This window comes from Heliangelus exortis, chromosome 5 (assembly GCF_036169615.1).
Source record: "Heliangelus exortis chromosome 5, bHelExo1.hap1, whole genome shotgun sequence".
Lineage (NCBI taxonomy): Eukaryota > Metazoa > Chordata > Aves > Apodiformes > Trochilidae > Heliangelus > Heliangelus exortis.
In genome coordinates, this window is record NC_092426.1 from 21,550,660 (window position 1) to 21,571,980 (window position 21,321).

Genomic DNA, 21,321 nt, shown 5'->3' on the forward strand with positions numbered 1-21,321 from the left:
TGCTTGGATCTATTTTGCATAATTTCCTTACTTTTTCATTTAAAAATATCTTTCCAGTGAGACCTCATGACCACACAAAATTAGCAAGTCTCTGCTATGTGGAGAGATTGTTTCATCTCCACTGAAGTGCAGATATTTGTTCTTTTGCCAGTCTTCTGAAAGATGACAGTAACTGTTTGTCAGTGTCTAGCATGCTTTTCTGTGCTTTAAACAAAAAATCTTAAAGGTAAGAGGGGATTCTACAATGGGCACATCAGTGAGAAGCACTGGACCTGTGTCTTGAGCTGTGTTTTGCCTGTCTGCAATGTTCCAGTGCTGCAGAAGTGATATGATGATCTACCTGCTGGTCTACAGTAATTCTTTCATCTCCTGTGACACTTCAGCATAAAGGATGAGTGTGGCCAAATACTTGGTTTGTTCTTTCTAGCTTTTCTTTATGGGTCTCTGCAGGATGCATCAGTGTTCCTCCCCAGACAAAGCATTTCCAAACATTTTAGGCCACAAAGCCTTCCTCCTCCAAGTTTTCCCCACAGACCATAAAGCAACCATCTCCCCAAACCTTTAACTGAGAGCACTGGAGAGATAGGATTTATATGGCCTCACAGACCATTGAGCACTAAACCTTGAGAGTTGATGACAGAAATATGGTCTCTAAAGACAAAAGGAGTAAGGTCTCTGAGGTTGAAAGGAATAAGATCTCTGAAGAACACATCTTAGTTCCTGTGGTACCTATAAAATTCATCTGTACTTTCTTTGCTAGGAGTTGTATCACAAGACATGGTCTGATCCAACTGAGTTAAGAACAGAAAACATACTCTATGTGCTCTAAGGTCCTCCAACAGGCAGCTCTCTGCTGATGCACAGTAGGTGTCTAAGAATTGGCAACTGGCTCAAACTTCACTGCTTCTGAGGGCACTGTGTGGACATGGAGTGCAAAACCATAATGTACCATACTAATTTCAATCCATCACCCTTTTGTCCTTGTACTTCAGAGCCACCAGTGTAGGAGGTACCCAGACAAGGGGCCCTTTTCTGCTGAAAGATGGTGTGTGCAGAAACCACCCCCATATCTCAGTGACTACCCCTCTCCCAATATGAACAGGGGGCAGGCAGCATGCTCCCCATGCGTTCTCAAAAGAGGAAGATTTGAGTTAGGGGTTTCTAGAACAACAAACAAATATTAGTGCCCAGGAGCCTGGCATCTGGGAGGGAGAGGAGATTTTGGTCACCATGGTAATTCTTTGCCTCATTTAACTGCAAAATAACCTCTTGTGTCATTATATGCAGTCATTCCCAGCACATCTGCTCTGCACACAGCACAGGCAGCATGCTGCCCATGTATCGACGTGCACAGCAACCCCTGCCTGCAGCCTTCCCACACACTACGTCCCCATACATGCTACACATGGTGTATATGCTGAGCAACACACATTCCCTCATCTCTCTCCCACCCATCACCTATGCCTCTGGATAGGATAACTAGCCAGGCTTAGGCTCCTACCTCCTACACAGATCTCTGCTGCACAGGCATAATATTCTTCAGAAACAGAAGATCAATGCATGCTCAGCCAGCAGCCAAAAGACACACCCGTCCTTCCTCCTCCAGCCTTGCCACAACACTTGCCTACAGCTCTTGTACCGTTTATTCCTGGATGCATTTTGGGTTTATGCTGTGTCATGAACAAGGAATAAATTCAACTCTGCTTCATTCATTTTCCTCTGTTTCTGCTGCTGATGAAAAAAATGTACCTGAGAAGATCTATAAGGAGAAGATGGCCTCTCTGTAGTGCCAATTCATAGGAAGCTGGTGGTCTTGTTATTTGGTGATCCTATCTGGACCCTGCTGCTCACATTTCTTGGACGTAATTATAGAAAAATCAGTCTCAGTTCCTTTTCACTTCAAAGCACCCTGTGGGTCCCTGCTCAGTTCCCTGCTGATATCAGGGAAACAGAAGTCCAGAACAGCAGTGATTGATTTTATAGCAAAGCAGAAGCACAGTAGATGCTTCTGAGCTAAGTCCTAACTCATCTGCTACCCACCAGCCAGGTCTCGCCCCATATCAGAAGATGAAACTCAGCTCCCACTTACACCACCAGACATTCAACTTTTCTTCCTTGTGCTGTGGTGAGTTTTAACAAGCATTTAGCAAAGGCAGACAGGGATGGCCCATATCATAGAATGGCTTTGGTTGGAAGGGACCTTAAAGATCATCTAGTTCCATCCCCCCTGCATGGTAGGGACACCTCCTACTAGACCAGCTTGCTCAAAGCCCCATTCCAGCCCGGCCTTGAACACTTTCATGGAGGGGGCAGCCACAACTTCCTTGAGCAATCCATTCCAGTCTGTCACCACCCTCAAATTAAAGATTTTCTTCCTAATGTCTAACCTAAATCTCTCCTCTTCAAGTTTGCAATCGTTTCCCTTTGTCCTCTCACTACACACACATATAAAAAGCCCTACCCCATCTTTCTTGTAGGCCCCCTTCAGATACTGGAAAGTTAAATTATGAGGGTGACAGTCACCTGAGTCTAGCAAGGTTGCTAACAACAAAGTCCCACTTGTTACTGCTGTATAGCTCACATGCTCTATCAGTGTGGCCTACAAATGACCTGAGAAGTGCTTCAGGCAACACAGAGAGCTGGCCAATACCTACCCATATCCTTTTGGACCCACCCTCTCCTTTGTGAACCTTTCAAGCTCACCCTGCTTCACTTCAGCTCTCTTTTTCTTGAGATACTCTACCCCTTCTAAAAGCACCTCAACATGGCCATCCTCAAGCCTGAATGTCCTAATGTGAATATGATCCAGCTAATCCAAACAATGATCTGATGTACAGGTGTGAGAATAAACCTGAAATGAGATTTCTCCACCTGGATGCCCAGCATCTCTCAACAAGGCAATCTCAGTTCTCCCAGGACTCATCAGGGTTGCACATCATACCCTTCCCTATCTCCAGGAAGTGACAGGCACCTGCTCATGGCAATTAACCTTCCCATCCCTGCTCCCCTCTCTCCCCAATCCCATAATCACTACATGCACATGTGGCTGTGGCTGAGCTCAGGTGCCTCCGGTGGCACAAGTTGTGATTTAGCCCTGCACAGGAGGTGAGACCCAGGCAGAGTCCATGGTCCCTGCAGCACCCACAGGAAACCCAGCGTTGGTTGCTCCAGCCTGGAGGAACATCTAATGCCTGAGCAGACACTTCCCTCTTATGGCCATGGCCGACACAGCAGCCACTCAGGCTTGAAGCTTCTTTACTGGCAATGGGATTTTCCTGTGAATATTGACATTTTCTATAGTTGTCTCATACATTTGTCAGGCACAGATGTCTCTCCCCTGCACTTGGGAGGCAAGCACACAGCCAGTCTTGCTGCCCTGCTGGCTGATGCTGATCAGCACAAACTGTGAGTGCTGTGAGCGGTAAAGACAACTCGAGCGCTCAGTACGTGTCCTACCTGCAGCATCACACTGTCTTTCTGGTGGAAGACCAAGTCAGGGTAGGTTTTGCCTAGGGTAGGGCACGGTCTCTAACAAGATTCGTTTCCTCAAGTTGAGCATGGATTTTACTTTGATTTTGAAGGGAAAGTTTTTAACTACTACTATGGGTACTTAAGAATTCTTTTCAATTTCTCCCTATTGTACTGTATGGCAAAGCCTCGTTCTCTTCTGTCCAAATAATAATATTCTTGCCAAAAGGAGAGGCAGCTCCTTTCTGTTTTTCTGTACTGATCTTTTTCTCTGGGCTGAGCTTCAGGTAGCTCAGCTCTTACTGTGCCCCCATCACCCCATTGGCTCTGAACCTGTTCATCCGAGTACTGACTGGGAGGGGGGTTTGGGGATCACTTCCATAGTGACCCTTCCGTAGGCCAAGATCCTCAAAAGTATTTAAGCACCTAAAAAGAATTTAGGAATTAAAATACCATGGTGTTCTGAGTCCTAATGGGGATGTAGTTATATTGGTATTCAATGTTTTTGCTGATAGTGCTTAGAAAAGTTCTGCTCAAAAAAGAGCCCTTTTCTGCTGACATAAGCTGCCTGCTCACAAGGAGAGCTTCACTGGTACAACTCTGCTGCTACAGCAATATCAGATGCTTTTACATGTAAATTAGGGCTTTGCTTATACCCAACAGATGCAGCCTTGCACATCATCCTGAATGGGGAGGGGGTGGATGATGTCAGTCTCTTCTCCCAAGTAGCTACCAGTAAGACAAGAGGGCAATGGTCTTAAGCTCTGTCAGGGGAAGTTTAGGAAGAAAATTATTTACAGAGAGGGTGATCAGACACTGGAATGGGCTGCCCAGAGAGGTGGTGGATTCTCCATCCCTGGGGGCTTTTAAAAAAAGACTGATGTGGCACTCAGTGCCATGGTCTGGTAACCACAGTGGTAGTGGATTAAGGGTTGGACTTGATCTCAGAGGCCCTTTCCAACCTGGCTGATTCTGTGAAAGGGAGGGTAATGATCTCCCTACTCTCATTTTAAGGACTAAGAAAGCAAGACAGGCAAAATGAACTTATTGACTCAATAGGACCCAACATGGGTTGCAGAAAAGGCTGAGTCTCTGGTCATAGGTTACAGCCACGGGACTTTCTTCACTGCTAGAGATAGGGAGACAAATTAGTAAGTCATTAAATAGGAGCCCTGTCAGATCAACTATGCAAAGCCAAGTCCTCAATATATTTGAGCTGGAGGGGCTACTAATGAATGCACTAGGGATCCCTGGATATAGGGACCTGCTAAATGCAAAAAGTAACTGAAACTGAGGCCTAAAGAAAGTTTCTACTATGCTGCTTCTCCTCTGACTGGCAATAGGCTTGAGTGACAATGAATGTCCATGGAGGATGGACATGAAATCTGAAGCAGTACAGGTGATAATCAACATATCACAAGAACCAAATGAAAGATCAGAAGCTACTGAGATTACCTGGCTTCCAACCACTGCTGTCCAAGTAAATATGCACAGAATGTGCCTCCATTTTGCCAATGCTCCTGTATGTTGACTACAAACTCTGCCAGACCATATTTACATTTACAAAAGCCAACATAAGCCAAGAGTGATAAAACTATTTTGTCTCAGCCATTCATTCACAAACCTGCCTCTTCTGCTCTACTAAACTCCATATCTGACATGGATACATGGTGAATTGCATGGTAGGACCAAACTCAACATTTTTGCCAGGAAACTTTTAACCTATATCAGCTTCTCTCAGTGGCAAATAAAAGGGCTCCTGGACCTAAAGCCTATGTCAGTCTCACAGTGCCATTAAGTGGCCTGAGAAGACGTATCACCACTGCTTCCACTATAGTAGCACAAAGAAAGATCCAAAATTCATGCTTCAGAAAAAAATAGGTGTTGCCATGGGCTGGATGAAATGGTGAAAGTGAGTAGATGTTACTCCTGGACTGAAGCCTAGCTCCATTGCAGAGAAACAGTAATCTCCCTTCCAAAACACTGCACAAGTCACTACCTAAAGGAGAGGCTAATGTCCAGAAATTTTACCTGTGCCAATAGACAGGGACACAACTTTCTGAGTACTGCTTTGCACAGGAGTTTTGGGGACAGGAACTATGAGGAAAAGCAGATAAAGCATACAGAAGAAGGCTCCAAACAAGGTTAGGACAATCTTGGTTGTCAACCCTGGATGAAACCTAGAGAAAAACAGCTCTATGGTACTGATTGAAAAAATGCTGGAGCCAGGAGCAAGGAAACACTGTCCTGCTTGATTTCCTCACACCACTGGAAACATAACCTCATATGTATTTTACAACCATAAAATAAAAAGTTACATACAGTAATCTACTTCTCTCCTAACTGAAGGATTAAACTTCTGGCTAGCTGCATGTATCAAAAGGAGTAACAACTGCAGGGGCTTAAGTTAGTCTGTTGTTAATCCCTCTGCCATAATGGATTCTCTCCCATGTCCTGTTCTGCTGGCCAGCACTCTGATCCTACACATATCATCCCACCCTCTCTTACATCTCTGTTTTCTTGTGGCTCATAAAACCCATGCTAATACACATCTTTCAGTCCCTGGCTTTACCTCTCGGGTTTCTTGCATCACCAGTCACATACCTACTGTCCTGACTCCTTTCCCTTTTTACCACAAAAACGTTGTAGGCAAGCCTGGCTGGCTTCTTCAGGCAAACACAAAGAGCAGCAAACAGTTCATCACATTTACAAGGTCTGGTCCAAATCAATGCCCAGATATAAGCTCAAAGTTTCATTGCAAAAAAACCCCAGCAAAACAAACAAACAAACAAACAAAAGAGGCTAATACTCTGAACAGTATTTTTATGATTGTATAGCCTTTGTAGCCTTAGAGGTTATTTCCAGAATAATATAATTCTCTGTACCATGAAACAGAAGTTGTGGTGAGCCTACAACCATAGCGTTCACAGCAGGGGGTGTTAAGGGCAGGGAGGGTCTCTTCTGGAGCAGAAACACTGTTCTCAGCTTCACTTAATTTAAACCAACCAACCAACTCCACGGTTTTAGATAACATGTACCTACCTCCCCTTCCCAGAAGTAAGCAACCTTCCATGGGCAGTCACAGCGTACCTACTTACCAAGCTATGCTGAAGACAAATGATGGTCATTCCTACACCAAGCTAGCCAACCTTCCAAGCATTGCTCCCTCTTATGAGCTAGGTCAAGACCTCTTCAGCTTTCCAGGAAGTTCAGCTAGAGGCTTGTTCTGAGGGCGCCAAGGGCGGCTTCTATGAGAAGCTGCTGCAAGCCCCACCAGTTCCAAAAAGTCTGACCCTATCTCTGGCAAATGTTGAGCCCATCAGTGACAATGAATGTGCCTCTGCAATTAACACATTCAAGAAAGGGAAACAAGAGGCTATAAGACCTCAGAGCAGGAGAGAGGAGGAGGAGACAGCAATACCAGAGGAGAAGGAAATGCCAGAGAAGAGACACTAGCGTTGGTGTAGAAGAGGAAGAAGGTGCTTGAGCAGAGGTTCCCCTGCAATCTGTGGTGAGACAGCAGGCTGTCCCCCTGCAGCCAATGGAGGAGCAGGGTGGAGCAGCCCGTGTGGGGCAGATGTGGAGGAAAAAGAGTGGAGCAGAAGTGGGCCTGCAGCTGTGGAGGACTCCATGCCAGGGGAGGTGACTGTTTCTGAAGCAGGCTGTGACTCTGTGGGCAGCCTGAGCTGGAGCAGCTTGCTCCTGAGGGACTGCACCTTGCAGGAAGGACTCACATGGGAGGGGTCCTGAAGGACTCTCTCCTGGGGGAAGGACCCCATGTTGGAGTAGGGGAAGACTGCAAGGAATCCATCTTCCTAAGGAGAAAGGAGTGGCAGAAAGTAGTGTGTGACAAACAGATCATAAACCCCACTCCCTGTCCCCCTGTGCTGCTGGGGGAGGAGGTAGAGATACCAGGAACAAATCTGGGCCCAGGAAGAAGGGAAGGATGGGGTGAGCTATTTAAACTATGGCTGTTGTTTAATTTCTGCCATGTTTTGATTGGATTAATGATATATAAATCATTCTATATGTATATATATATATAAATTTATATATAAATATATAAATTGATTTTTTTTCTCCAAGTTGAGTCTGGTTTGCCCATATCCATAATTGGTAAGTGAAATTCTCCTAGTCCTTGTCTCAATCCATGATGTTTTAGGTGGATTTCCTTCTCACTATCCCAAAATGAGGGAGGGGGAGTAAAGGGCTGCATGGTCCTTTGTTTAGGCTGGGCCTAAACCATGGAAGGGCTTGACAAATTCTCCTGGGGCACCCTCATAGCTATCTGCTTTCTTCAGGGGTATGAAGTTCCCAGATTGCTTTCTGTACTTCTTCAATTCCAATTTTTCCCTATGTTTCGGACAGACATTCTGCCATTCAGACACAAGCTAAAAACCAAGGTTCACTGCTCCCCTGGAGTAACTTCCCAGCACAGTCCCTCCAGTTTCAGTGCTAGGTTGCTGTAATTGTGAAACAAAACCAGGAAACATAATCAGTACTCACCTCACAGCACTGCACCCATCTGCCCAAACTTCAGCCTTTTCAACCACACCTTCAGCACTCATTTTGGATTTCAGCCTCTACCTGGAGACAGAAGATGAAGAGGAAAGACAGCTGAAGAACATAGATTGCTCCCTCTTGGAACAGCCTGTCTGCTGTTAGCTGCCTTGAAAGCAATGGCTGAGCCACTGCTTATTGTGTCTCTGCATTGCAAATACAAAAGTCAAAGGCTTAGGACTATTTCTGACTGCAACTGCCTTATGACCTTCCATCAAGACTCTCTATGTAGCTGGCACCATTTACATATCCAATTTTGTCTTGGTTATCAACTGTCTCCTTTCTAAAAGGAAATTCTTCCCTTTGGTCACATCTCAATGATGAGTTCTGATTATCTCTTATCAGTTCAGAAAGTTCTTGTTCTCTCCATGTTCAGGGTGTTAGAGAAGTTTTTTCTGTTACGCTTCTCTGTCCCAGTGGTTACTCAATTGTTCCTTCCTGAATTTGCCCTTCTGCTGTCTCCAAACTTCACAACAGTAATCGTGCTCCTCAGACACACAGATGGTTAGAAGCAGTACCCATTGACTCATGTCAGCGATATAAGATCTCTGTTGATATGAGCGCACTATGCAGCAGTCCCTGCCGGTCTAACTTGTTACTTATCATCCACTCTTCCTTGTGATTAATTAATATTTTTGATACAGTCCTTTGCTTAATTCAGTTGGCTGAGTAACGCTGTTTGCTCTGCCATCTCATAGGAATAGTATCCTTGGGACCTAAAAGGAAACTTAGAACTGGAATTTGCTGTTCTGAATGTCTTCTCTTTTTTGCAGCTGCGTAGTTGAGAGGCACAAGCTGCAGCCATCTGTGTCCATGAATGTCTCGTGTCACAGGGAACAGTATCTGAGCTTCCCAGTATCTGGTGTGACTCTAGGAACGCTGTGGGATGTTCTTAGTGCTCCTGGTGGCAGCAGCTGTGCCCTGGGGTAGCAATGCCATGCTGGGACTTGTCTTCACAGATATCTTGAACTGTTCTGTCACTGCAGCCCCAGGGTGAGCATGGCCTTCCCTGCTCCCTGTTCTGTACCAGAAGGGGACAGATGCCCCACCAGGTGATACTGGGCCCGCACTAAGGGCAGGGTGAGTCCTGGCAACACAATGAGGTCCCATGTGCAGGGGAGCACTGCAGCAGCTGCCTGGCCCTCCATGAGTTACCGGGTGGCTCCTTTAATGTTTTTTCTTCCTCTGTCTCCCAAACCAAATCTGAAACTGTTGCTCTGTAAGGATTTGTGCTAGTTTGGTTTGGATAGAGGAAGTAACCACTCTGATGGCAGCTACATGGGGAACGGGTTTGGGCTCTAAATAAACAGGTGACATGGCAGTGAGATCCAGTGCCTACATGTGAAGCAGCTTATTCTCTCTAGAAATAAGGCATTAGCAGACAAAACTCCTCTGTGCAGGTGGGCAGGGAGGGGAGGGTGCTGGCCCACAACCCCTGTGATTGTAGGTTGGTGGTCCATGTGTACCTTGCAGCCCAAATTCGTTAGTAAAGTTCAACCCATTCTGTTCAGAGGGAGAGGAAACAGGAGGAAAACGTCAGTAGTGAACTATGGCAGCAGAGGTCCTCTCCTCCTCCTTAGCCAGAAAAATCTTAGCAGCAAGGGGGGTCCCTGTGTCTCTTCCAATCTAGCACTCCTAACTGCACCTTCTCTGAAGCAAGTCCACTGGCACAAGCTCCTGCATGCTGACCAGGAGTGTGAGTTGTCGTGACTGCAGGTCCTTCCTAGCAATACCATTCTCTCCCATGCTCCTGTCCAGCAACATCAGAGGATGTAGCCCAGCCCATCCTAGCTTATGCCTCTGTCACACAGCACACCGAAACCAGATGAAGAAAGAGTGCTTCTCAGGCAAGTCCGTACCTGCTTTAGTGTCAGTCAAAATATGGGAGTGACCTCAGACAGCAAGAAAAGCAACAAAGTCTCACACTAAGCCTGCATGTTATTCCTGAGTCTGTGTTTGTACCCCTTGTTACAAAAAACTCTCTCCTCCAAAGGCAACAGAGATAAGAAGTGCATTGAACACACACTGCTGCCAACAAACAAGATGAAATCACACTGTGAAGCTCTCCCAGGTCTTCTTCAGGGAAGAAAAATTACTGCCTTTCACAGAAGCCAGTTCACTTTGATTAAGAGCTTCCTGTTCCTGTTGAATTTGCAATGAGATACATGACAGAGGTTCTGACATATGACTATAATACAGAGAAATAACTATCAATAGTAGCAAATGAGAAAGAAAAGGATGAGACCATTCTTTCAATCCATCTGCTTAAACCTGTTAACTTCCCACTGTGTTAACTGAGACTTGGACTCATTGTTTCAAGTTACATTCTTAGAAACACAACAGCCCTTCCCTCTCAATTACACTGGAGAAATCAAAGGTCAAACTCTCAGCTCCTCAGCACATGATTAAACATGTAATGCTGTTTCCTCTCTACCAACTAACACTCAGGCAACTCAGAAGGGGATGCCTTCCCCTCCCCACTCGCTCACCAAAATGCACAAATTGTATAATAGCACACAAATACAGGTGTTTTGTGGTTTGCAGGGCACCTTTTCTCTGGTGTTGTCTGTATGTTTGGTTACACAAACTCCACTAAGGTTGGTAATACCTACCCATAAACTAAACAGTGTTAGTTAACCTCATATTTGAATTAAGAGAGCTTTTGCCGCATCTTCGAATTTATTTCAAAACACTGACAGAAAATACTAAAATTCGTAGGCAAATGCATGATGATTTTTAAACACAGCTGCAGACAGTTAAAGGACTGGCAGCTTTAGCTGTCAGGGATACTAGCTCAGCAAAGCAGCCAGGCATACTCCTATCTTTAAGCCCAAATTTAAATCCTATTTACTAAGCTTTGCCTGAAGCTTGCCTGCAGGGTTTCCTATCGGGTCCTTCATTAGTCAGGTGGACTAGAGCCAAGATACACCTCGCCCAAGTAGATCCTAGGCAGGAAAGGGCACGACCTCCTTAAAAAAGCCATTTGGAGTTTTGCTCAGGGCTTCTCCTGTCAGACTTGCAATGGGTCACTCTAATGTGTCACACGGCCCCAGGCCTGCGCCCCCTGGGGCATCCCCCGCGTGTCAAAGGAACTGCTTTATCGTCGGTTCCCTCGATACAGAGCGGCAAGGGCAGGCGAGGGACTCCATCCCAGCCCGGCCCTCTCTCTGTTCCAGCGACAGAGGTGCCAAGAGGGTTGGGCCGCCGGCGGTAACGGAAGTAGCAGAAGCCCGCACACTCCACGGCGCTTCCTGTCGGTGAAAACGTTCAGACAACTCCCGAAAGGCGGGGCAGCCTCACAAGCCCGGCACCTCCGCACCCCCCCCAGCCGGGCCCCGGTCGGGCGCGCCCATGGCCCCGCAGCGCAGCCCCCGTGGGCCGAGCCCCTCCCGCGCAGCAACCGTTGGGCTGCCTCGCGCGCTTCGCCCTCGCACCCTGCCCCGCGAGCTCGTCCCCGTGCCCGCCCATTGGCTGCCGCCTCAGAGACCGCCCTGCTCCTTCCTCCTCTCATTGGACGAAGCCGCCATCCGCCCGTGCCTCTCCCGCCGCCTCGCGCGGTGATTGGCTATCTCATCTCCTTCGCTCCGTTCCCGGTTCCATCTCTGCCTCGCGATTGGACAACTTTCACCTCCTGGCTCCACCTCCCACCGAACCTCCTGCTTTGCGATTGGGCAGGCTCCTTCCTTCCCCTCGCTCCCCTCCTACCTGGTTGGCATGAGGGGCGCTCATTGGGCCTCCTCTCCCCGGCCTCTGCCGCCAGACTTGCACGCGCGCTGTTGCGTCATCGCGGAGCCCGTCCCCGAACGTGACGTTTCCGCCGGCGATTGGGGGAAGCCGCGAGTCGCGCTTCCGGTGCGGGGCGGCCGGGCGGGGGCGGCGGAGCGGGCGCGGCGGAGCGGAGCCGGCGGGATGGAGCGGCCCGATCGGGCTGCGACGGCGCTGGATGCCCAGCCCCGCGCCAACGGCTGCAGCGGCGCGGCTCACTGCTCGCTCCGCAACGGCTACGTGCGCGGCCTGCCCGCGCCCGACACCCAGGTGTGTGCGGCGGGCGCCGTCCGTCGCGCGGGCGGGGCCGGCAGCGGGGCTGGGGTGGGGGTGGGGGTCTCCCGTCTCGGCGACTCTGGGGGCAGACAGGACTTGTGGGACCGCCCGGGGCCGTCCGCGCTGCCGCTTCACTTCGTCCCTTAGTGCCAGGGGCCAGTGCCCCCCGGGTGGGCTGGGGAACCGGGGGACCCTGCAGCCGCTCCGCACGCCGCAACAGCAACGGGAGGGCCACGGGAAGCCACCGAGCTGTGGCTCGTAGGGAGTTGGGCCGAATTTGGCTGGAAGGCGCGGGTCGGGTTATTGCCCCCCGGCCGCCCCTTGGAGACGGCGGGCAGCGCCTCGGTCCCGGGCCCGCCTCGAGGGCTGCGCCTGGGGGCCAGGTTGGGAATGGCTGTCCCTCGGGTCATTGCTGTGCCCTCCCTGCAAGGCTTTGGTGAGCAGCACTGCTTTAAAGTTAAACTTCGCTATAATACAGTACGTCTGTGAGTTAAAGGAGAAGATTTTAGCAGCTCTTCGCGCCCGTGATGTTGGTACAGGTGTGGCTCAGAGGGCTGCGGGTACGAGTAGCCTTGAGTAGGGGCTTTTTCCCAACTAGCTGTATTAACAGCCTGTTATTAGAGTCTGTGTCCGTGCATTCAGACTTAATTATTTCGCTGCCAAACACTAAACTGTTGTGTTACAGTGTAAGGTGCTTAATGTTCTCATGAAGGCAGTCCCAGACAGTATGGAATAGGCTGTGTTTCCTCGGACACCTAAAGCTGCTCGAGAAAAGCAGCTTGTCATCCCTCCTGTTTCTCCTTGTTTTCACTCCTGTGCTGGCCATTCTGTTGTTTCCAGCACAGGCTCGTTTGGTCATGGTGTAAATGAGGTTCAGAACTGATGCAGGATAAAACGAAACTTTATTTTTCCTGAGTTAACTTTAACACAGGATACTTACCTTTTTTACTTACCTTGCTTAAGCTCATAGTCTTGCCCTGGCAACTTGAGGGGGGCTAACAGTACTGGGAGTGAACCAATGGAGGAGGAGGAAGGTGCAATACCTTTTGCAGCAGTATCAGCTTGCACTGGCTTGGGGAACTATGGCCCTGGTAGTCTTGCCTTGGAAACACCAATTATGTTGCCTGTGAAAATGTAGGTTTAAGTCTTTGCACAAAGATCAAGTGTGGTGATGGGGAGTGTTCTGTGAGTGTTTTTTTCCCATGTGTGCTTTTTAAAGAAGAAAGTTTAAATGCAGTTATGTCCTTCTCTTTCAGAAGAACAGAAGGGTAGGGTAAGGAAGCTTTTTCCTCAAGGATTTTATTCATCTGTGTGTCTAGAATACATGGGAGATGCAGCATGTGAATTGGAAAAACATCAGTGTCAAACTGAAGAAGCTTAAAAGCCTTGCTGTTCTATGACACATTCAAAAAAGTAACTTCTGTGTGATACTGAAATCAAGTATGTCTTGGAAGTCTGAGGCTTCTAAGAATACTGTATCTAAAGGTGAGGAAATCTTATTGAAGAAGTAATGAGCATTTTTAACAAAAAGCTGAAGTGAAATAGCATTGTCAGAGGATACAAGAAGAGTATGAAAGTTTTAACTTTATGGCATCTACTTGCTGGTCAAATAGAGATTTATAATTAGGAGTTTTGCAGTCTTTTCTCCATAATTTTATGTGGACTAGATTGCTAGCTTTCAAGAAGAGAATATAAATGTTAGAACTTACCTGGAACAAGTGACTGTTCAGGGGCATAAGCCATGTACAACTTTATCAGATAGCATCAGTAATTGGTGCTGAGAAGCTGCCAAAGGTTTGATCACTGGCGTATCACAGATTTGGCTACTTGATTGGCCCTTTGGCCATTTGAATTTTGATTGCTGGGAATTTATGTGGGAGAAGTGAAGCACGTTAACATTTACCATGTGTTACCATAGGTGTGTATGTATGGAGCTGTACTGCATACACAGCACACACAACACTTGAGAATCTGCAAGTGAAGAGATCTGTGGAATGCAAAGTAATCAGGTAGCAAAAAGGAGGCAGCCTACATGTGGAAGTGCAATTCCCACCTAATTTAAAAAAAGGCAAAGATAGGAAGAAGAAAAAGTGCTTTTGCAAGAAAGCCTGTGACAGGGTCTTTGGGAGAGGAGGCAAGAAGAGATATAGATAAGTTAATATATTGATGTCAAGTGAGGGGAAAGAAAAGCCACTGGTGTAAAGAAGTGTTGTAGTTAATGGAAATTTATCTAGAAATGCCTGCAGCTTGTGAGATGAGAGCTTAGAGACAAAGTAGTACATCACCATGTCCAACTGTAGGACTTATTAGTGCAGGAAAGCTTTACCCATTTTTAACAGTATGAGAAAGGGAGCTTACATCTCTGCTGTGGCTACCTCAGTAAATTTTGGGGCTTTTTTGTTTTGTTTTTGCTGGTATTTCTACCTTTTCTTAAAAAAAAAAATTAAATTCATCTCACAGAGAGAGAGAGTGGCATTTAACATAGCTTGGGCTCTTTACTGTTACTTCAGCATGAGCAGAAGAAAGTAAAATCATTCATCTTAATTTTGAATTAGGTTGCATTACCTGAACTCCTTCCCCTTGGTAAGAGGAGGGGGGAACTTGCTGTGTACTCAGACTGTGCAGTAACTGATTTTGTCTACCCTAAAGATTAATGAATTCAGTGGCTAGGAAAGTAAGCATTTAAAGTGCATTTAATTTTCAGCATATTAGAAAAAAAATAACCCACTATTCTATTAAATAACAGCTCCTTCTTTTGCTTCTTAGGGAAGTCTTGTGTTCATATTAGTTATATTCTGCTAAGAATTACTCTGTTTAGGGATTCACATTCAGTGACTGCAACAATCTCACTGTAAGCACCTTAATTAAAAGAGGTTGAAGAGCCGTTTAGCAACTAAAAATTGTGGAATACTGGAAAAAGTAACTTATTTCTGACTGAACAGTGAAGTGAGTGCATGGTTATGACAGAGAGTAAACTATGGATGAGACTTCTTCATGTTTCTGCTTTTTACATCCTGGTCTGTTGGAGAGTGTTAAATGAATTCAGTAGAAAAGTGGTGCTTAGGATCTATCGAGGCACTTTTGGGAATAATAAAGAGTGAAAAAAAGCAATAAATTGCTTTTTCATTCTGCAGTGCATTTTTAAACAGGGATGTATTTCTTTGTCAGTGCTTTGCTCTGAAGCAAATGGCTATTGGTTTTCTAATAGTTCGTCTGAAAAAAAATTCTTGCTTTAAACAGGGAGATTGAGACATATTAATGGGACAAGGTGCCTTTATTTTACTGCTAACTTAGTGTAATCTACATATTATTGTGAGCAGATTTTTAGTAATGTGGTTTTTTTGACTCCTAAATTGAGCTTCTCTGCTTAGAATGGTTCTGTTATGTTTCTGGAAGTTGAAGAAATAACCTCAAACTAAACTAATGTTCTTAATTTCTGTTGTTAATGCTATTGCCAAGTCAGTTAGGGACTGGAATGATGCAAACATATTTTAATATCTCTGATGTTTCTAGAATGTCTTCAAATGCCATACTATAGCTTACTGCATGCATGCTTTTGTAAACAAACTCATACCACTTCCTCAGGAAGATGAGGAATAGTTTGGTTGAAGAGAGTGGGAGGGCTGTGGGATTGCATTCCTTTAAAAGTGTTTCAAGTTCTGGATTGTTTAAGCTATTAAAATGGAGAGCATAGGTTTTTTTGTTTTTTTTTTTTTTAAAGCTTTGTTGTATATGTGCTAAAACAGCTTCTGTGGTCCTGTGAGTTGTGTTTTGCTTTTCTAGAGGGCAATTGTACTGCTTGTTGGCTCAACCTGGGTTACTGCAGGATACAGGGGAATGGTGGTTTCCTCTTGATTTCGTAGATGCTTTTGCTGAAATTCAGGCTAGTGTAACCTCTCTGGGAGAGCACACTTACAGAGATGAGTGCCACAAATGCTGGAAGCTTTTCTTGTTACACCAAATTAATCGTAGCAGCAGCGTGAAGAAACCCTTGTTTCAGGTGATGGTTAGGAAAAGATGAAGATGTTAAATAACTGCTTTACCCACTGGTATAAAGGCAAATTCGAATACAAAATCGTGAGCTTTTTTGCACATCAGCGTGCAAGTTTTAAATGCAAATATTTCTGTTTGAAAAAAAAATCCTAAAGAACTAAATCTCATGAACTTAGGAGGAAGTGATCATTCCGTATTACTCAGTATTTGTGGGACTGCACCTTTAGTACTTTGTTCAGTTGTGACACAGAAAGTTGCTGACATAGCCATGTGAATCTATGAATCCATTGGAGGGGCCCCAAGAAGCAGAAGAGGATGGAGCATGTGAGGTATCAGAAGAAACTGGGAGAACTGGGTTTGCTTAGCCTTAGGAGAAGAACACTTAACTACCTGGCTGGAAGATAGAAGATGGAGTCCGACATTTGGAAGTGTGTAGCAATAGGCTGAGAGGCAGTAGATGTAATTCAAAAGAATGAGAAATTTTGTTTACATATAAGGAAAATAATTCTGTGAGGGTGGTAAAATACTGCAGCATGTACATTGAGACTTGCATCTGACTTGAGGAAAGAAATTATTACTTACTGCCTCTTACTTGGCTTTTTGATTGACTACATTTATTGTGTCAGTAACAGAAAACTGAAATGAGAAGAAAATTGGCTACAATCCCCTTCAAGTGTTTTTATTGACAAAGCTCTATTTCTGAAAAAGCATGCCTGTGCATGAGGATACCAGATTTAATTTTAGGAGTCTATAAGCCTTTGTGAAAAGAATAGCTACATAACATTTTATGTGGCTAAATGAATATTTGAGGCCAATATGTTAAATCAGTACATGCAATGCCAGTGTTACACTTGTTGAGATTCTGTGTATCTGTACTGGCATGAAAACATGGTCACTGAATATGTGGCTGGCTTCTTAGATTTGGCTATGAACTACTGCAAAGTCAGTTTGGATAAAGTGTTAAAGTCTTTCAATTATATTGGGATGGACATTTCAGATCCAGCTGGTGATAAGCCTTAAATGCTATAATAAATTGTTTTAAAGGTATGTAAGTTGTTTTGGGTTTTTTTTGTTGTTATTGTTACTACTTCATTGATATGTCATCTTGTATTTTCCTGTCTTAGTCATACAGCTCAAACATTGTTTTCTTAAATGTTGTGCGTTCAATTTGTTGGGAAAAAAAGCTTTATCTTCATTATCATTGGTTTATCTGGGGGCAACATAAAACATTGGCCCAGCTTCAACAAGCTTTCAGATTTTAGCTTCATTAAGAAATCACTCCTAGAAAAAGAACCATTTTTAGTTGCAAAGTATAGTCTTGGAGATTACTTACAGTTGAGAAGGCAAGAGCTGGAAAGTAGAAAGTAATGGGGTTTAATGTCTGCAAAAATAAGTGAGAGTGAATTCTAAAGAACATTAGGAGCCCTTTCAGAGTTAGCCCTGGGCCTAGAGATTGATTTGTTAGTGAACCACTACAGACTTTTGTTCCCTTTTGAAATCTTTATTGTAAAAGACATAATCAAGTGTGCAGTTAAGGAGTTCTCTGTAAAAATGCTGTACACCCAAGATCTGCTGAACAAACCAAAATAACATAGTCAGTTTAAGGTGAGCTGTCAGAAAAAAAGTACATTCTGAGTAAAATTCAGATAGTTAGCCATATGTAGCAAGCAAAAAAACCCCAAACAAATGTAATTGCATAATTCACTTGTAAAAAGGGGGGGGGGGGAACCCAAAACATTTAAACATTATAAAGATATATACTGATTGTGTAGATGTGGAAGTGCATCTCAGCAAAGGAATCCCAGATTGGTTGGGAGTAGCTAGTTGCAATTCAATGATAACACCTGCCAACAAGAACAAATACTTAATTAGGAATACACTGTAGTGTTAGTCTGTTTTACAAAACAAGTTTATCTTCTGTAATTTTTAATTTATTTTTAAAAAAGCTTAAAATGCATTTCAAATAAGTTCATTCTAATTTTGGTAGTAAACACATGATCTTCTTACCTGTGCAGCAGTCTGAGATTTGAAGTCAACAAAGTAGTGCAAGGGAGGGAGCTGAAGGTGACAGTGAATTCCAACAGAATACCCTAACAGCTTAGATGAGCTGCCTGCATGGAGTTGTCACTTACTGCTGTAGTTTCTGTAGCACTGATCACCTTGATTCTTTATTAGAGATGTGTCTGCTTTTGAGAACGGAGGTGCATCTCCTATCTCTCCATTTTATTCCTTGTAGCTGGCAGGAATCTGACAAAAGAAGTGAGCAACTCATGCAAATGGTACTCCGTATCATGCCTCTAAGAAAAAAAATAACCAAACCTGCAAAATTATCAGTAAAATATCTACAGTATGTGTGGTGTATAGCAATGAAAAGCTACTAAATTTAATAAGAATTTATCAAAGTTATGTTCCACCATAAATAATCCTTTTAAGGTGTTTACATTAAGTCTGCCAGGTCCGTCTGACTTTGTTCTTCCTGGTAGCATGAAATGAAACAACCTGTTTAATACAGTGTTGGGGTTTTCCTGGGGTGGGACCATAACCAGTTTTTGTGTACTTTACTCCTGCTTCATGCTGTGCATGTTGTTGTCTTTCCCTAGATTATGTGCCTGCCATGCAAGGTATGTACCCACATTCCTGCGATGAATCTTCCGTGCTGTCTACAGCAGTGTCTGCAAATGTTCCTGTGTTTAGCCATGGCTTCTGTCTTCTGACAAAACTTCTCGTCCTCCTCTGCCTGTACTTGATATGTTCTCATGCTACTTACAGTAATTCTAATTTGCAGGATGAACTAAATCTGAAGTCAGTTTGACAATGTAAACATCTTGTGAATTGGAGCTGTTTGTTACCAGGATTATTATAATCAGACTCCTTGATGTGTTTTGCTTACACTAAAGCAGTCCTTTCTTGCTGTAGCCATAGGATGCTGCTGCTCAGTAACTGTTACAATACTGGTTTATATGATTTATTGCCCCAAGACCTTGTTCCAACCTAGGCATTGCCTGTGGCTGATTCAGAATGCCATCTCTTTGCTACCTTCTGTAACCAGATGGATGATGTGCTCTGATTTTTCTTCTGCAGCAGAGTTTCATAACGTGGTGCTGCTCTCCTGTGTACATTCAGTCTGGGCTGTAGAGGAGAGGGAGATGGAGATGAGCATGCACTAGCTTTTTTGAACTTTGCTCTTAGGAGAACCCTGACTTTTCTTTGTAGTCTCTGCTTATATATGCAGTATATTCTAGTTTAAGTCATGGCTCACTTTGTTATAATAAGATTTGTTGAGACCTTGAAAGTCTTAATCTTGTGCAGTTTTTCTTTGTTTGTTTCCCCTGGAAAAGGAATGAATTGCTGTACCCACCTTCTTTATCGGTCTCTGAAACTGAACTTGGTGCTCTTTGGCAGCAGGCTTGGAGCTCACAGCACTCAAGCCCTTATTTGAAGACTAATGTGGCATTCTTAGAAGAATGAGTAGACTTGCATCTAAACTGTGGCAGAGAATGTTTTTAATAGTATTTCTTTAAAGTTTAAATCAGATAGGATAGGATAGCATAGAAGCTACTTGGCTTAGATGCTACTTGACATGAGAATATAAGGATCTGTATTAGTAGGAGAGTACTGGGAGTTGGAATTGATTGGAGAATGTATTGAATCACTACAGGTATTCCCAAAAGGGCCTTTCTCAGTGAAATGTTGGTTTTGACCATGCAGAATAACTTGTTTGGGTTTAGCATTTGTCATAAGCAGAGGCACATCTAAAAACCTAGAAAAAATCTCTATGCTTTTATTCTGATTAAAATTGTGTATGCATTTGGGTTTGATGGGTTTAGGTGTTGTCATTTCAGTACCTATTTTTTTGGTACTATCCATAGATAGATACCTTTAGATAGATAGATAGATAGATAGATAGATCCACAGATCCATACCTTTATGATACAGCCTTTCAGCTCTTCCAGATGAACTTGCAGTTACTTGGGAAAGACATTCAAAGCTTTGTAATCTGGGTTTGAAAGACATGTAACTGTGGTGCTTGGGGACATGGTTTGGCACTGTATGCGTTAGTGTTAGGTTAATAGTTGGACTTGATGATCTTAAAGCTCTTTTCCAAGCAGAATGATTCTACGATTCTATGCAAAGTAGTCACTACCCATTTTCTTTGTGCTTACCAGATATCAGCAACTAGTAGTAAGCAACAGGTAGCAGATGTGTCATGTGCTTACTCTTGAATAGATGCTATTCACAGCCTGGTCTGTCAGTATGAGGACACAAAATGCAGCTGTAATTCATTAGGCTGTAAAATTGTACTGACTGAAGCTTTGATACGTGATCTTTCTAAGATGCAATAAATTTCCATGTTTTCATGAATTGGGCCATAGTGATGCAGTTAAACAATCTGAAGAGTAACAGAGGACAGAAAGCTTTTATGGTTTTTCCTCTGCAATGTTGGCTCACCAAGTCTTGATTGTCATGGTGCTGCTGCCCCCTTTCTCCCTAACAACTGCTGGTTCTTGTTTGCTGAGATCTATCAAATGGGTTTGTGGAGCAATACTGTAAAACTTGTTAGTCTAATAGATAACCTTCTGCAAACAATTATTTTTCCAGCCTGAATCAGTTTAGTCTTAGGGAGACTCTGTGCTGAAAATCAGATTATCGTTTGTTGGGCAAGCCAGAGAGTGATGCAGATGGCTCCAAGTGAGTGTGAGTGGGACAGGGACAGTTCCTTGGCTGACACTGTTCCTGAAGAAAAGAGTGCATGAACCTGTGGCCTTTGCTAAAGCTTTAGATTGTGACGATTTGAGCTGCAGTGTGCTACAAGTGTTTCTACGCCTGGTCCAGAGCATGGTAATTTTCTAACTTAAGCCACCACTGTATTCAGTATATTTTTAAAACTACTTCAGTATTAAAACTGGCCTCAAAGCACTGCAAGTTAGTTATTTGCATCTAGTATAAGTAAAGGAGAAAGTGCTACTACCTTTGCTCTTCTGTTTCCAGACTTGCACCAATTCTATGTCCTCATTATATCTGGCTATAAACTGCAATTTGCATACAGTCCAGAGAAGTTTGAGTAACATTCTTGATACATCCTTGTCCTAGCCCTCTTTTAGTCTGGAGAAGAGGAAACCTCAAGGGATTTTAGGAAATATTTTTTCTTTGAGAGGGTTGTCAGGCATTGGAGTGGCTCAGGGCAGTGGTCTAGTCACCATCCCTGGAGGCATTTAAAAAGCATTTGGACTTCTTCCTTGAAGACGTGGCTTAGTAGTT

General features: G+C 44.3%; 1 protein-coding gene across 2 annotated transcripts in view; it reads left to right on the plus strand.

Moving 5' to 3' along the window:
- Window positions 1-11,727: 11,727 nt before the first annotated feature.
- The window catches only part of SPTLC2 (serine palmitoyltransferase long chain base subunit 2), a 76,898-nt gene continuing 67,304 nt past the window's right edge, over window positions 11,728-21,321 (plus strand). The window contains exon 1 of one of the 2 annotated variants that reach the window (XM_071745878.1): window positions 11,728-12,063. In XM_071745878.1, the coding sequence (XP_071601979.1) occupies window positions 11,743-12,063 (321 nt within the window). In that variant the 5' untranslated portion in view covers window positions 11,728-11,742. Of the gene's footprint in view, window positions 12,064-12,536; window positions 12,609-21,321 lie in introns of those variants that run through there. The other variant, XM_071745879.1, reaches the window with a different exon arrangement.